General features: G+C 39.2%; 1 protein-coding gene and 1 pseudogene across 1 annotated transcript; one reads left to right on the top strand and one right to left on the bottom strand.

Moving 5' to 3' along the window:
• Positions 1-18031, top strand: part of LOC139365851 (uncharacterized) — a 50574-nt pseudogene that overhangs the window by 4275 nt on the left and 28268 nt on the right.
• Positions 10721-16315, bottom strand: LOC139365773 (signal-regulatory protein beta-2-like). Its single transcript, XM_071102856.1, has 6 exons — positions 16254-16315; positions 12601-12960; positions 12063-12425; positions 11765-11881; positions 11543-11604; positions 10721-10852 (listed from the first exon to the last, which is right to left on the bottom strand). The coding sequence occupies exons 1-6, from the start codon at positions 16294-16296 to the stop codon at positions 10721-10723; spliced, it is 1077 nt and encodes a 358-aa protein (XP_070958957.1). The 5' UTR covers positions 16297-16315.

The following is an 18031-nucleotide window of genomic DNA, read 5'->3' as shown; positions in this document are numbered from 1 at the left end:
ACCGGTTTGAGTGTGTCAAGAACTGCAACTCTGCTGGGTATTCACGCTCAACAGTTTCACATGTGTATCAAGAATGGTCCACCACCCAAAGGACATCCAGCCAACATGACACAACTGTGGGAAGCATTGGAGTCAACATGTGCCGGCATGGAACGCTTCTGACACCTTGTAGAGTCAATATTAGGAAGATGTTCTTATTGTTGTATATGCACCACTTAAATATTACTCAAACTTCTTCTATAATTTCGACACTAACACATAATATTAATTACCTACCCAAAATTTAGGTTAGTTTTGTTGCCAAACAGGATCTCCCCACGTGGCCACAACATGGTAGTAAATCCCAGCATCAGAGACTGAGGTTGTTGTTGGAGAGGCTGTAGACACAACTCTTTGTAGGAGAGGGAGTCTCAGGGCTCTTCTTACACTCATCACTCCTGTTCCCAGCGGTGTAAGTAACTCCTGGATGGGATTCTCCTGATACGGCTCTGAACCAGTACACACTGCGTTCTCCTGTACAGGTCTCAGAGAATACGGTACACTGTAGAGTCACAGTGTGTCCTGGATGGACTGGATCAGAAACTGGTTGCTACACCAATGTAGGGGGATTGTGTCCTATATTGTGTCATTGTATTGAGAACATAATTATTCAGAAGCTTGTAAAGTGGAGACATCATAGAATTTTAAATAGTAATCATTCTTTTAGGCACATGGCAGTCTTGGAAACAGCGTTTTGTTTGCTAAAAAAGAGTGGTGCAGTGGCTAATTAAATGTAAACATTTTATTTAATTGTCAGTAATTATTCTAATTTATTCACCCCACAGTCAGCCAAGAAGCTTAGTTAGACATTTTGAGAGTTGTTAAAAGTTAGTTAGATAACGTTTCTACACTCCTTTGCTAGCTATACCGTAACATTGTCATTTCAAAAACCTGTCTCCAAAAATTACGAGTTGTCTTTACATTTGACCATTATGACACGCATCCATGAATATCCACTTTCTATGCATACTGCAGCAAGATGGTTAATACTTTTTGAACATCTACTGTGTGTATAACAATACACAAAAACACTTGGTGAACATTGAAATACAGTTAAAATTAAATTACCCTTCACAGCCCAAAAATATTGTCCCCATTCCACAAAAGTATGTTGCCTCATCTAATGTGCTGATACTTCTGATAATGAGATTATACCCATATTGAGATTCCTCCACTTTGAAACGTGGATTCATAAATTCTCCTTTAAGTACAGGTTCTGATGCATAGGACACAGATGCGACAAGATGGGGCAGTTGGCCAACAGTTTGGCTGTACCAGTACAGGAATTGTTGAGATTCTGCTTTAGGACATGGCAAAGATACAGTGTCTCCAAATAGATGAGCAGTCACTGGTATTGGTTGAGGAGCATCTTCAGTCTGAATCAGGTCTGCCAAAATGTGAATGTAATCAGATGTCAATTTGAAATGAAAATGGACATTGTTCAACCTTAGCATAACAGTGTTTTCTTAATTAAGTCATCAAACTACTGCAATTTAAAATGTCTGAAGATATAGAGGTCACATTGCTGTCCAAATGGAATATATTTCATTACCTTTAGATATGACTTTCCAATATGATATTGTTATTCTTTTAGATTTTAAATTCTACTGTTCAGTAAAGTACTATGTGAGATTAGGACATGCACTTACACACTTGAGAGAGAAGTCCCCAAAGAAGGCAGATTCTGATCATCTTGATATGGACTGACTATAGCGCTTTATCAACTGTTTTTCTTTGTTACTATGAATGACAAAAAAAAATAAAAAAATTGTGGGCTGTTTAAAAGCTAAGAATGACTTGATTGGTTAGGGGAAAGTAATGTATCCCTTCCTGTTGAACGTTTTTACCTCGTTTTCAGCCATGTATTTTATGCAATCTAAAGATTTATGGAGTGCACTAATTTGTTTCCCTACATTGGAGCAAGATTTTGCTTAATGATGCAATATATCCCAGACTCAGATTAAACATAGACCACGATTAAAAACATTCCCAATAGAGATGTTACATTGAATATGTAACAAAAACGCTGTGAGTCGAGAAGCAGGTGAAACGTTTAATAAAACAAACATGGAACAAAACAACATAACAGTAGCATCTACGCATGAACACAGGAACAATACAGACTGGGGAAGGAACCTAAGGGAGTGCCAGGTATAGGAGAGGTACTTGTGTGCCTCATGATAGACGTACAGGTGCGCTTAATGATTGATGCCAGGTGTGCGTAATAATGGATCACACGACCATTGTTATGTATACCGGCGACGTCGAAAACAGTAGACATGACAGGAAGAGCTATTTAGTCCATGATTAGGCTTATTCTGCATTTGGAAATATTCAGACCCCTTGACTTTTTCCGCATTTTTTTACGTTACAGTCTTATTCTAAAATGGATAAAACAGTTTTCCCCTCATCAATCAACACACAACACCCCATAACGAAAAAGCAAAAACAGATTCTGAAATTTGTGCAAATGTATTAAAAATAAATCAGAAATATCAAATTTACATAAGTATTCAAACCTTTCACTCAGTACTTTGTTGAAGCAGCGATTAATGCCTTGAGTCTTCTTGGTACGACGCTACAACCTTGTCACACCTGTATTTGGGGAGTTTCTCCCATTCTTCTATAAAGATCCTCCCAAGCTCTGTCAGGTTAGATGAGGAGTGTTGCTGCACAGCTATTTTCAGGTCTATCCAGAAATGTTTGATCTGGTTCAAGTCCGGATTCTGGCTGGGCCATTCAGAGACTTGTCCTAGCCACTCCTGCATTGTCTTGGCTGTCTGCTAAGGGTCATTGTTCTGGTGGAAGATAAACCTTAACCCCAGTCTGAGGTCCTGAGGGCTCTAGAGCAGGTTTTAATCAAAGATCAATCTGTACTTTGCTCTGTTCATCTTTCCCTCAATCCTGACTAGTCTCCCAGTCACTGCCACTGAAAAACATCCCCACAGCATGATGCTGCCACCACCATGCTTCACCGTAGGGATGGTGCCAGGTTTACTCCAGACGTGACGTTTGGCATTCAGGCCAACGAGATCAATATTGGTTTGATCAGACCAACGAATCTTGCTTCTTATGGTCTGAGAGCCTTTAGGTGCATTTGGCAAACTCCAAGCGGGCTGTCATGTGCCTTTTACAGAGGAATGGCTTCTGTCAGGCAACTCTACCATAAAGGCCTGATTGTGAGAGTGCTGCAGAGATGGTTGTCATTTTGGAAGGTTCTCCCATCTCCACAGAGGAACTCTAGAGCTCTGTTAGATTGACCATCAGGTTCTTGGTCACCTCCCTGACCAAGGCCCTTCTCCCCCGATTGTTCAGTTTGGCCGAGCGGCCAGCTCTAGGAAGAGTCCTGGTGGTTCCAAACTTCTTCAATTTAAGAAGGATAGAGGCCACTGTGTTCTTGGGGACATTCAATGCTTCAAAAATGTTTTGGTACCCTTCCCCAGATCTGTGCCTCGACACAATCCTGTCTAGGAGCTCTAGGGACAGTTCCTTCGACCTCATGGATTTGTTTTTGCTCTGTTATGCACTGTAAACTGTGGGATCTTATATAGACAGGTGTGTGCCTTTTGAAATCATGTCCAATCAATTGAATTGACCAAAGGTGGACTCCAATCAAATTGTAGAAACATCTCAAGGATGATCAATGGAAACAAGATGCACCTGAGCTCAATTTCGAGTCTCATAGCAAAGGGTCTGAATACTTTCACAAATAAGTTGAACCACGTGCCAGGGTTGACAGTTGTATTAGCTGTACTTACCTGACCACTTGACTGTTCTCTAGTGGAGTCACACCTGATTCTCTGAGAGGCACTCACTGTTTCCATGGATTAAAATAACAAAAGTCAAATGAAGCAGATCTCGCATAGATACAAGATGATGGACTAGAAATATATTCATATACACCACATGAATCAGAAATTTGGTGCCCAACAATTGGCAATATTATAGAGCTCACCTTGACATTGTTCACATTCTGACTTTGTATTTCTGTAACAGATGATAATGATCACAGAAGCACAAACTGATGTTACTCCCAGTGCAATGACACCAGGAAGTGCCGGCACTGTTGCTTTATATCAGGGCTGCCCAACCCTCTTCCTGGAAATCTACCTTCCTGTGGGTTTTCAGTCCAACTCTATTTTAACACACCTGATTATACTAATTTGCTGCTAAACAAGACCTTAACCAGCTGAATCAGATATGCTAATTTAAGGCTGGACTGAAAACTTACAGTACAGTAGATCTCCAGGAGGAGGGTTGGGCAGCCCTGCTTTATATAATACAAAATGAAACTATTAAATATTGATAATGTAGTTTTAATGGGGAAATCCAGGATTAGAAAAAACAATAAAGCGACTACCCCGCCACCTATGTTGATGAACAGTTAAGGAATAGGGTTGAGGAAATTTAACTCAGAGTGCATAAAAAGCCTTGGTAATGAAATTAACATTAGACCAGAAAGGCACGAAGCGGTCGCTACAAGTGAAATGGTTGGAACTTTGCACCTCAAAACGATGGGAAGAAAATTAACCCAACTAATAGACCAGGAAACGTGAGTCGGAGAGCTACACTTTTGATATGGTTGAAACTTGGAACCTCAACATGTGAAGAAGATAACCTCACCTAGGTCGTCGACAGTCTGCAGCTGTGCATGTAAAGTGTTTTGGAACTTTGAATACCAACACAAGGGCGGCAGAAGAAAACTCCCCTCTCAGACAATCACTAATACAGCTAAGTAGCTGTTCTGAGGAAACACCCCATTGGAGACCGGACAACTAAGAAGGACGTTGTGACCTCTGGTGGACAATCAGAGCATATACAAGTGGGCCATGGAAAGGCCCAACCAAACCCTTTCCAAGAAGACTTGGTGCCAACAGAGATAAACGGCGAATGAAGGCATTCACGCGTAAATGCATTCATGATTTCTTACACCAAAGGGTTTGTGAGTAAAGTATTATGATTGCTGTGAGGGTAGTTTCCAAATGGTCAACGATAAGTGTCTCTTTCCCTCTCTCTACCCCTCCCTCTCTCTACCCCTCCCTCTTTTGGCAAAAAGCCGTCATATTTTGTCAGACCACTAGGGACCGTTGTCTCATGTATGTGTGTATGTTTATTCTGTGTTATTACTTAGTTAGCTAGAAAATAAATAATTAATGCTGTGTAGTACAAAATTATGAGCAAGGCTGTGGTTTTTGCAGATCCAAGAAGGTTACGACTCGTCAAAATGATGATATGATAAGAGGTTGTGATTAATAAGTTGACTGTTTTATGGATGTTATACTGTAGGTAAAGACCTTATACAGTCGTGGCCAAAAGTTTTGAGAATGACCCAAATAATAATTTTCACAAAGTCTGCTGCTTCAGTGTCTTTAGATATTTTTGTCAGATGTTACTATGGAATACTGAAGTATAATTACAAGCATTTCTTAAGTGTCAAAGGCTTTTATTGACAACTACATGAAGTTGATGCAAAGAGACAATATTTCAGTGTTGACCCTTCTTTTTCTAGACCTCTGTAATCCACTCTGGCATGCTGTCAATTAACTTCTGGGCCACATCCTGACGATGGTAGCCCATTCTTGCATAATCAATGCTTGGAGTTTGTCAGAATTTGTGGGTTTTTGTTTGTCCACCCGATTGACCACAAGTTCTCAATGGGATTAAGGTCTGGGGAGTTTCCTGGCCATGGACCCAAAATATCGATGTTTTGTTCCCTGAGCCACTTAGTAATCACTTTTGCCTTATGGCAAGGTGCTCCATCATGCTGGAAAAGGCATTGTTCATGGGAGAAGTACCTATCTTTATTCATGGCTGTGTTGTTAGGCAAAATTGTGAGTGAGCCTACTCCCTTGGCTGAGAAGCAACCCCACACATGAATGGTCTCAGGATGCTTTACTGTTGGCATGACACAAGACTGATGGTAGCGCTCACCTTGTCTTCTCCAGACAAGCTTTTTTCCGGATGCCCCAAACAATCGGAAAGGGGATTCATCCGAAAAAATGACTTTACCCCAGTCCTCAGCAGTCCAAACCCTGTACCTTTTGCAGAATATCAGTCTGTCCATGATGTTTTTCCTGGAGAGAAGTGGCTTCTTTGCTGCACCAGGCCATCCTCCAAAAGTCTTGTTCACAACAATTTAACCGCTCTCCTTGAAGTTCTTGATGATCTGATAAATGGTTTATTTAGGTACAATCTTACTGGCAGCAATATCCCTGCCTGTGAAGCCCCAGTTGTGCAAAGCAATGATGACGGCACGCGTTTCCATGCAGGTAACCATGTTTGACAGAGGAAGAACAATGATTCCAAGCACCACCCTCCTTTTGAAGCTTCCAGACTGTTATTCAAACTCAATCATCATGACAGAGTGATCTCCAGCCTTGTCCTCGTCAACACTCACATCTGTGTTAACGAGAGAACCACTGACATGATGTCAGCTGGTCCTTTTGTGGCAGGGCTGAAATGCAGTGGAAATGTTTTTTGGAGATTCAGTTAATTTGCATGGCAAAGAGGGACTTTGCAATTCATTGCAATTCACCCGATCCCTCTTCATAACATTTTGGAGTATATGCAAATTGCCATCATACAAACTGAGACAGCAGACTTTGTGAAAATTTACATTTGTGTCATTCTCAAAACCTTTGGCCACGACTGTAGAGTTTAATTCGGGAGATGGTAACTCTTTAAACAACTTCTTCTGTGGTGCCCCAAATCCTCATAAGTTAATTGTTACATGATTGATCTAATTGGGTAACAACTAAGGATACGCCCCTTTTCTTAAATTTTCGCCTAAAATGACACACCCAAATCGAACTGCCTGTAGCTCAGGCCCTGAAGCAAGGATTTGCATTTTCTTGGTAGCATTTAAAAGGAAACACTTTGTGGAAATGTGATTGGAATGTAGGAGAATATAACACATTAGATCTGGAAAAAGATAATACAATGAAAAAAAAGGCCAAAATGTATGATTCCATCCCAGGTGCAATTTATATTTTGGCCACTAGATGGCACCAATGTATGTGCAACGTTTTAGACTGACCCAATGAACCATTGCATTTCTGTTCAAAATGTTTTATCAAGACTGCCCAAATGTGCCTAATTTCATGTTCAAAACTGTGCACTCTCCTAAAACAATAGCATGGCATTCTTTCACTGTAATAGCTACTGTAAATTGGCCAGTGCAGTTAGATTAATAAACATTTAAGCTTTCTGGCCGTATCAGATATGTCTATGTCCTGGGAAATGTTCTTGTTTTTTATTTATTTCACCTTTATTTAACCAGGTAGGCTAGTTGAGAACACGTTCTCATTTGCAACTGCGACCTGGCCAAGATAAAGCAAAGCAGTGTGACACAGACAACAACACAGAGTTACACATGGAGTAAACAATAAACAAGCCAATAACACAGTAAACAAGTAATTGACAGAGTAGAAAAAAGAAAGTCTATATATATAGTGTGTGCAAAAGGCATGAGGAGGTAAGCAATAAATAGGCCATAGGAGCGAATAATTACAATTTAGCAGATTAACACTGGAGTGATAAATGAGCAGATGATTATGTGCAAGTAGAGATACTGGTGTGCAAAAGACCAGAAAAGTAAATAAAACAAAAACAGTATGGGGATGAGGTAGGTAGATTGGGTGAGCTATTTACAGATGGACTATGTGCAGCTGCAGCGATCGGTTAGCTGCTCAGATAGTTGATGTTTAAAGTTGGTGAGGGAAATAAAAGTCTCCAACTTCAGTGATTTTTGCAATTCGTTCCAGTCACTGGCAGCAGAGAACTGGAGGGAACGGCGGCCAAATGAGGTGTTGGCTTTGGGTGAGATATACCTGCTGGAACGTGTGCTACGGATGGGTGTTGTTATCGTGACCAGTGAACTGAGATAAGGCCTCCGCCTTTATCTAGCATAGACTTATAGATAGCCTGGAACCAGTGGGTAAAACAAACTTATGGAGGAGGCTTCTAATGTTGACATGCATGAAACCAGGGTTTTTTCGATCACAGAAGTCAACAAATGAGGGTGCCTGGGGACACGCAGGGCCTGGGTTTACCTCCACATCACCCGAGAAACAGAGGAGGAGTAGGATGAGGGTACGGCTAAAGGCTATCAAAACTGGTCGCCTAGAGCGTTGGAGACAAAGAATAAAAGGAGCAGATTTCTGGGCATGGTAGAATAGATTCAGGGCATAATGTGCAGACAGGGGTATGCTGGTGTGCGGGTACAGCTAAAAAAATGATAACTAACCTAAACAACAGTATAGAAGGCATATTAACATATGAGAGAGACATACAGCGAGGCATAAAGTAACCACAGGTGTTGATTTTGGAGAGCTAGCTAAGACAACAATGGGTGAGACAGCAGCTAATCAGCTAAAACAGGTAAAATGGCGATGAATGGGCAGAGAGGGACGGTTAACTACACACAGAGCCTGAGTTTGACCTAAAACAGGTAAAATGGCGATGAATGGGCAGAAAGGGTCAGTTAACTACACACAGAGCCTGAGTTTGCGGCTGGGGCTGGCAGATTAAAATATATATACATTTATATATAAATTAATCAATAAAATAAATAAACAGAATGGAGTACCGTGATTAATGGACAGTCTAGCGGGCATCAGCTATGTAGCCAAGTGATCATAGGGTCCAGGGGGCAGCAATAGATGGAACAGGGAAGCCGCAGAGTATTCGCTACTACGCTAGCACGCGGCCGACACAGTTAAAGTTAATAGCCCGGGGATAGTAGAAGCGTCTGCTCCGACGTCCGAAGCAGGCCGGTTGAAGGCACAGCGGATGGAGTATTCGTATTCAGACCTGTTTTGGTGGTGCGGCGGGGCGCCGTGTCAACTAAGGACCCAAGCCAGATGGCCAAAGAGGTATTGTAGTTGTAGCAATTTAGTTTTCTATTCGGGAGATGCGCCTGGATCACGGCTAACCGGTGCTAGCTTCGGGGCAGGGGCGTTAGCCACTATAGCCACCCGGTAGCAGCGGTGATCCAGTGCCAAGGTTGTGAAGATCAGGAGATTACGGCAGGGATTACGGCAGGAATACGACGTTGTAGTGGAGAGACAGTCCGTTACTGGTAGGCTGGCGAGTATTATCCAAGCTAAAAAAGGGCTGGTACCTGTGCAGAAGGTAAAGGCCACTAGCAGTGGCTAACAATGACTAAATAGCTTGTAGCTAATTAGCTGGTTAGCTTCTGATGGCTAGGTGGTTTTTGCTGTAAGGTCTAGAAATTAAAAATAATAGCGGTTCCGTATCACATTGGGTGAGGCAGGTTACCGGAAGGTATAATTTAATTTAAATGGAGAAGAGATTGAAAATAAAATTGAAACATATACAAAAAAAGACGAAAAATATACAAAAGTACACGAGAGGACGAACGTCTGCACTGCTACGCCATCTTGGAAGAAGGACTTACTTGTTACTTACAACTTGTTACTTATAACCTCATGCTAATCGCATTAGCCCATGTTAGCTCAACAGTCATCAGATTAATGAAAGTAAAGTCACGACATCACCTTTTGAAGTTATACAGTATTTGTTTACAATAACATTGTTTAGAAACAAAGAGTAAAACAAGCTCATGTGATATCAAAAAGCTACAGTATTTTATTTAAGAGTAATTTTCTATTAACTTGAACTTAACTTGAATTGAATTTAATTAACTTGAATTGAATCTCAGACTGTCACCTTTAACACAATGCACTCTCCTACATGAGCCACCATGATTTGAAAATAACAACTTACAACATAATATTCAGACACTACCAATGTCCATTCCTTTACCAAACAGTGGAAAAGTTAAACAATTCCTGTTCCATTTCCAACCAATAAGCAGTTAGTGTAATCAAAAGACTGGTGATATGTATCTGGGACGATAGTTCTATAATGCTTCTCTTACTGTAATCTGTTGTCTGAATGCTTTTGGCTTACTAATTGATACCATACTTATGTCATATACTTCTATTTGACCATAATGCCTTTTGCATGGTTTACTAGGTCAACCTCTTTGAGGAGTAACCCACCCATCCTAGTTTGCCTCTCCTCAGTAAGATCTTAGCATAATCTCCAATGTAAAGTGACTTCATAAAGTTAAATGATTACCTTAGAGATATTATATAAAAAGAGGAATTTACAAAATGGTATAAAAATGCTTCTTATGACTTGAATCATGAATAAAATGGTTTAATCAACAAATAGACGATGACGGACAGTAAGAATTTGACCTCTTGTCAAATTAATAACAAACAAAAGACACTATTCTAGAAATATTCAGTGATATACAATTCTAATGATAATACCACAACATTCATTTATAGTTATAATTTGATGCGTGTTAATGAAGGAACAAAAATGATTTAGCACGTATAAACCCCATACGATAAGGTTCCATTCAACCTTTTGCTCAATGTTACCAACATATACATAGATATTTAAAGATGAAGTCCCTCCTGCTACCAGTTGACATCAGCTAGCTCAGAGTAAGTGGAACACTATTTGAGCAGAAAAAAATGGTTGTAATTCCATTGTGTATGGTATTGTATTGGGAAATTGTATCTTATATTTGTAAAATTTCATACAAGAGCAATGTCCTGAGATTTTCTTAACCAAAACTCTTACATTTTGTCTAAATGGAGACGCTTGACTGAGATCATTTAGTCTATGCTGTATCTGAAACAGTTCAATCCCAGTTTGAGTATCTGACATCAGAGTACACACTCTCCTGTGGTGTGTCTCTCTTCTTTCTTCCTCTTTTAGTTTTCTTCTCAGAGAAATGCAATGCAGCATAATTTAACAAATCTGTGTTTGGCACCTAAGGAATAGAGTACAGTAAATAATGAATATTGTACACAATAACAGAAAAATCGAAATAATAACATCATATGTTCAAGGGAAATGTGCATTCAGAGGCTAGGATTCAATTTAAAGTACAGGGCCCTGGACCGCTGACAATGCAGCTTTTTTGTGAAGCGTGATTTAACACAGATCTAACGTGGATCATATTTTAATGTCATGTTTTTTTCCTACTTGTTAATTAATGAAAGGCTTTGGCTATGCAAAACCAAAGTTTTAATAAAACAAAACATTTCTAAAGTATTTACGTTTTAATGACCAATATCTAAAAATATTTTTTCAGCGTGTTGACATTGTTCAATATAATATTTGAAGTTACACTACAGATTTCTTGACAATACATAAGCTAGTGAATATGGAAGTAATTTAACATTTTAAGACAAACATCTAAAATATAAAAAAAATTAAAAATATCAACCACTTTTTGGATCAACTGAGAGTTGGCTAAATAATAGAGGCAGGTTAAAATTAACAACATATTTAAATACAGGTTTTCTTTATGACAAACAACAGTGTCGCAATATCTCATGAGTTTCTGCTGTACTTAGTGATTTATTCACAAATTGTTCACATACACACTAATATACACACTCCTGTAACAGGCAATGTAACTCTTGTTTTCACACATTGGATAACAAATGTTACATACCTGACCACTTGACTGCTCTGATGAGAGGTTATCATCATGGTGAATATGCTGAGAGACACTTGCTGTATCAACAGATAGAAACCCAAGCATGAACATGGAGATTAAATATACAGCATAACATTAAGCACGCAATCAGAACATAACGTGATATTTTACTTTTAAATGAACATAGCTAACACATTTGACACAAAACAATGTATATGTATGTATAAAATGACTTACCTTTACAATGATCACATGTTTGTCTCTTGTTTTTGGTACAAGAAAGAATAAAAATGACAATCACACACACAGCCACTGCTGCTCCCAAGCTGAGGACAATGGGATCCACTGTGCTTCCTGGTACAAAAATAGATTTAACAAGCTTTTTTGATTGATGTTAAGCTTGCATAGTTGATAACACAATTTATTTTGCTTTGACCCATTTAAACTAAATAATGGTATCTATAAAATATGCTTGAATGTTTGCATACAAATTTTCAAGTGTAAGGTATTTTTTCAATTTAACAAGAAGTTGTACCTTTAATGGTGTTAAGTTTGGTTCCGTCGCCAAACAGGATCTCCCCGCATGTGACCACAGCACAGTAGTAAGTCCCAGCATCAGAGAGACTGAGGTTGTTCTTGGAGAAGCTGTAGACACAGCTTTTTGTAGGAGAGGGAGTCTCAGGGCTCTTCTCACACTCATCACTCCTGTTTTCAGGGGTGTAAATTACTCCTGGATGGGATTCTCCTAATCCAGCTCTGAACCAGTACACACTGTGTTCTCCTGCACAGGTCTCAGAGAGTACTGTACACTGTAGAGTCACAGAGTCTCCTGGATGGACTGGGTCAGACACTGGCTGTTGTTCTACAGTCTGGTAGTGTGACCTCTTCTGACTGACACCTAATTTATGTTGTTTTTATGGAAGAAATGTACGTGTCACGTGAATACACACTTATTGCAGTTTGGCTTTTTAGAATCATATGTATGCAACACACGCAGCATCAATAACTATGGATAACTTAACAAAACTGTTGTGATAAACATTGAGATAAATCATATTTCTGAAATAAATTACCTTTTACAGACAAAAATGTTCCATTTCTAAACTTAATTTCATACACTGTTCCTATTCCACAGAAGTATGCTGCCTCATCTGATCTGCTGATATTGTTGATGATGAGAAGATATCCAACTTTTGCTTTCTCCATTGTGAAACGTATGTTGTTAAACTCCCCATTAAGAACAAAATGTGCAGATTTTTTCTTTTCCACAGTTGCCACAACTTGGGGCATTTGACCAGCAGTTTGCTTGTACCAGTACAGCCATTGGAAATAATCAATTGTCTCTGAGAAAAAACATGGAAGAGATACAGACTCTCCGAGCTGAGCTGTGGTCAGTGGAATTTGCAGAGGAACTTCTTCAGAGTGAATCAAGACTACACAAAAATAGAATGAAATCAGTTTGTCAGCTATGTTATCCATTCCATCAAACAATGAAGAAAAATATATACAAAGTTGAAATCGGAAGTTTACAGTGCCTTGCGAAAGTATTCGCCCCCTTTGAACTTTGCGACCTTTTGCCACATTTCAAGCTTCAAACATAAATATATAAAACTGTATTTTTTTGTGAAGAATCAACAACAAGTGGGACACAATCATGAAGTGGAACGACATTTATTGGATATTTAAAACTTTTTTAACAAATCAAAAACTGAAAAGTTGGGCGTGCAAAATTATTCAGCCCCTTTACTTTCAGTGCAGCAAACTCTCTCCAGAAGTTCAGTGAGGATCTCTGAATGATCCAATGTTGACCTAAATGACTAATGATGATAAATACAATCCACCTGTGTGTAATCAAGTCTCCGTATAAATGCACCTGCACTGTGATAGTCTCAGAGGTCCGTTAAAAGCGCAGAGAGCATCATGAAGAACAAGGAACACACCAGGCAGGTCCGAGATACTGTTGTGAAGAAGTTTAAAGCCGGATTTGGACACAAAAAGATTTCCCAAGCTTTAAACATCCCAAGGAGCACTGTGCAAGCGATAATATTGAAATGGAAGGAGTATCAGACCACTGCAAATCTACCAAGACCTGGCCGTTCCTCTAAACTTTCAGCTCATACAAGGAGAAGACTGATCAGAGATGCAGCCAAGAGGCCCATGATCACTCTGGATGAACTGCAGAGATCTACAGCTGAGGTGGGAGACTCTGTCCATAGGACAACAATCAGTCGTATATTGCACAAATCTGGCCTTTATGGAAGAGTGGCAAGAAGAAAGCCATTTCTTAAAGATATCCATAAAAAGTGTTGTTTAAAGTTTGCCACAAGCCACCTGGGAGACACACCAAACATGTGGAAGAAGGTGCTCTGTTCAGATGAAACCAAAATTGAACTTTTTGGCAACAATGCAAAACGTTATGTTTGGCGTAAAAGCAACACAGCTCATCACACCATCCCCACTGTCAAACATGGTGGTGGCAGCATCATGGTTTGGGCCTGCTTTTCTTCAGCAGGGACAGGGAAGATGGTTAAAATTGATGGGAAGACGGATGGAGCCAAATACAGGACCATTCTGGAAGAAACCCTGATGGAGTCTGCAAAAGACCTGAGACTGGGATGGAGATTTGTCTTCCAACAAGACAATGATCCAAAACATAAAGCAAAATCTACAATGGAATGGTTCAAAAATAAACATATCCAGGTGTTAGAATGGCCAAGTCAAAGTCCAGACCTGAATCCAATCGAGAATCTGTGGAAAGAACTGAAAACTGCTGTTCACAAATGCTCTCCATCCAACCTCACTGAGCTCGAGCTGTTTTGCAAGGAGGAATGGGAAAACATTTCAGTCTCTCGATGTGCAAAACTGATAGAGACATACCCCAAGCGACTTACAGCTGTAATCGCAGCAAAAGGTGGCGCTACAAAGTATTAACTTAAGGGGGCTGAATAATTTTGCACGCCCAATTTTTCAGTTTTTGATTTGTTAAATAAGTTTGAAATATCCAATAAATGTCGTTCCACTTCATGATTGTGTCCCACTTGTTGTTGATTCTTCACAAAAAAATACAGTTTTATATCTTTATGTTTGAAGCCTGGAATGTGGCAAAAGGTCGCAAAGTTCAAGGGGGCCGAATACTTTCGCAAGGCACTGTACATACACTTAGGTTGAAGTCATTAAAACGAGTTTTTCAATCACCCCACAAGTTTCTTGTTAACAAACTATAGTTTTGGCAAGTCGGTTAGGACATCTACGTTGTGCATGACACAAGTAATGTTTCCAACAATTGTTTACAGACAGATTATTTCACTTATAATTCACTGTTTCACAATTCCAGTTGGTCAGAAGTTTACATACACTAAATTGACTGTGCCTTTAAACAGCTTGGAAAATTCCAGAAAAGGATGTCATGGCTTTAGAAGCTTCTGATCACATAATTGACATAATTTGAGTCAGTTGGAAGTGTACCTCTGGATGTATTTCAAGGTCTACCTTCAAACTCAATGTCTCTTTGCTAGACATCATGGGAAAATCAAAAGAAATTTGCCAAGACCTCAGAAAAAAATTGTAGACCTCCACAAGTCTGGTTGATCCTTGAGAGCAATTTCCAAATGCCTGAAGACACTATGTTCATCTTTGCAAACAGTAGTATGCATAAACACCATGGGACCATGCAGCCATCATAGCGCTCAGGAAGAACGTGCTCAGTGTTCTGTCTGCTAGAGATGAACGTACTTTGGTGAAAAAATGCAAATCAATCCTAGAACAACAGCAAAGGACCTTGTGAAGATGCTGGAGAAAACGGGTACAAAAGTATCTGTATCCACAGTAAAATGAGTCCTATATCGACATAACCTGAAAGGCCGCTCTTCAAGGAAGAAGCCGCTGCTCCAAACCGCCGTAAAAAAGCCAGACTACAGTTTGCAACTGCACATGAGGACAAAGATCTTACTTTTTGGAGAAATATCACCTGGTCTGATTAAACAAAAATAAAACTGTCTTGCTATAATGTCCATCGTTACCTCAATCCTATAGAACATTTAGGGGCAGAACTGAAAAAGTGTGTGCGAGCAAGGAGGCCTACAAACCTGACTCAGTTACACCAGCTTTGTCAGGAGGAATGGGCCAAAATTCCCCCAACATATTGTGGGAAGCTTGTGGAAGGCTACCCGAAACATTTGAACCAAGTTAAACCATTTAAAGACAATTCTACCAAATACTAATTGAGTGTATGTAAACTTCTGACCCACTGGGAATGTGATGAAAGAAATACAAGCTGAAATAAATCACTCTACTATCATTCTGACATTTCACATTCTTCAAATAAAATGATGATCCTAACTGACCTAAAACAGGAATTTTTACTTGGATTAAATATCAGGAATTGTGAAAAACTGAGTTTAAATGTAATTGGCTAAGGTGTAGGTAAACCTCTGATATCAGCTGTATATGTGTGTGTGTGTGTGTATATATATATATATATATATATATAAATATATATATATATATATATATATATATATATATATATATATATGATATAAATGACAATTACTGTCATTAATTATTTGCACTTGAATTTCCCACAAATATATTGCCATCTTAATTGCATCATATTGAATCTGAAGATATAACTTTTCAATCAGATATCATTATATGATCCGTTTTAAATGTTTCTCTCCAGTAAGACAGTACAGTATGGAACCGTTGGTTAAAAACTGGTACTTACAGATTTGACTGACTAACATCCAAACAAGGTTGATTCTGATCATCTTGATGTGTTGTAACAACAGTTGGTCTACAGTCCCCAAATGAAATTACTGGTGAGAGCAGACATATACATGTAGGCTGATTTGAATTCTAAGAATTACCTGATTGGTTGGAAAAAACTCAAGTTCAACATTTCCTGTTCCATTTCCAACCAATAAGCAGTTAGCGTAATCAGAAGACCAGCGATAATGCTTCTCTTACTGTAATCTGTTGGCTGAATGCTTTAGGCTTACTAATTGATACCATACTTATGTCATATGTCATTTTGATCATAATGCCTTTTGCATGGTTTGCTTGGCCTACCTATATGAGGAGAAGCCCACTCATCTTAGTTTGCCTCTCCTCAGTAAGATCTTAGCATAATCTTCTATGTAAATTAACTTCATAAAGTTACATTATTGTGTTTAAGAGATATTATACAAAATATGAATTTATTTGATGCCATAAAAGTTTTTTAATTTAAACATTTTTGAATTTCACCTTTATTTAACCAGTTAGGCCAGTTGAGAACAAGTTATCATTTGCCAATATGACCTGGCCAAGATAAAGCAAAGCAGTGCGACAAAAAACAACACAGTTACTCATAAACAAACGTACAGTCAATAACACAATATAAATATCTATGTACTGTGTAGAAGAGTAGGGAGGTAAAGGCAATAAAAAGAGTTTTGTGTTGAAATAATTACAATTTACCATTAACACTGGAGTGATAGATGTACAGATGACGATGTGCAAGTAGAGATACTGGGGTGCAAAAGTGCAAGAAGATAAGTAACAAAATGGGGATGAAGTAGTTGGGTATGCCATTTACAGATTGGCAGTGTACAGGTACAGTAATCGGCAAGCTGCTCTGACAGCTGATGCTTAAAGTTAGAGGGACAGAAGACTCCAGTTTCAGTGATTTTTTTTTGCAATCCGTTCCATTCAGTAAAGAACTGGAAGGAAAGTCGGCCAAAAGAAATGGTGGCTTTGGGGGTGACCAGTGAAACATACCAGCTGTAGTGTGTTGCTATGGTGACCAGTGAGCTGAGATAAGGCGGGGCTTTACCTAGCATAGGCTTAGAGATGACCTGGAGCCAGTGGGTTTGGCAACAAATATGTAGTGAGCCAATCAGAGAATACAGTTTGCAGTGGTGGGTAGTATACGGGGCTTTGGTGACAAAACAGATGGCACTGTGATAGACTGCATCCAGTTTGCTGAGTAAAGTGTTGGAGGCTATTTTGTAAATTACATAACCGAAGTCAAGGATCGGTAGCATAGTAAGTTTTACGAGGGTATGTTTGGCAGCGTGAGGGAATTCTTATGATCTGAATCATGAACAATTTGTTTTATTTAAACTTCAATAACAAACCGAAGACACTATACTGGAAATATTCAGTGATATCAAATTATAAAGATAATACTTTAACATTTATTTATTGCTATAATTAGATGTGTGATAATGTATGGAACAAAAAATAATGTTGCACATATCAACCCCATATACTATGGTTCCATTCAACATTTTACACAATGTTACCAATATGTACACTATATTTATGAACGTATGTGGACACCCCTTCAAATGAGTGGATTTGGCTATTTCAGCCACACCCCGTTGCTGACAGGTGTATAATATCGAGCACACAGCCATGCATAGACAAACATTGGCAGTAGAATGGCCCTACTGAAGAGCTCAGTGACTTTCAAAGTGGCACCGTCATTGGATGCCACCTTCCAACAAGTCAGTTAGTCAA

Source organism: Oncorhynchus clarkii, chromosome 14 (assembly GCF_045791955.1).
Source record: "Oncorhynchus clarkii lewisi isolate Uvic-CL-2024 chromosome 14, UVic_Ocla_1.0, whole genome shotgun sequence".
Classification (NCBI taxonomy): domain Eukaryota; kingdom Metazoa; phylum Chordata; class Actinopteri; order Salmoniformes; family Salmonidae; genus Oncorhynchus; species Oncorhynchus clarkii.
Note: the sequence above shows the minus strand (reverse complement) of the source record. Positions and strands in the feature narration are given on the sequence as shown.

What these genes read in the sequence shown, in the direction of transcription:
- LOC139365773 (XM_071102856.1), bottom strand. Translation starts at nt 16,296, where the DNA reads ATGATCAGAATCAACCTTGTTTGGATGTTAGTCAGTCAAATCT. An exon ending in CAAACTTAACACCATTAAAG is followed by an intron (nt 11,882 to 12,062) that starts GTACAACTTCTT and finishes TTTTTGTACCAG; the next exon opens with GAAGCACAGTGGATCCCATT. An exon ending in AACATGTGATCATTGTAAAG is followed by an intron (nt 11,605 to 11,764) that starts GTAAGTCATTTT and finishes CTGTTGATACAG; the next exon opens with CAAGTGTCTCTCAGCATATT.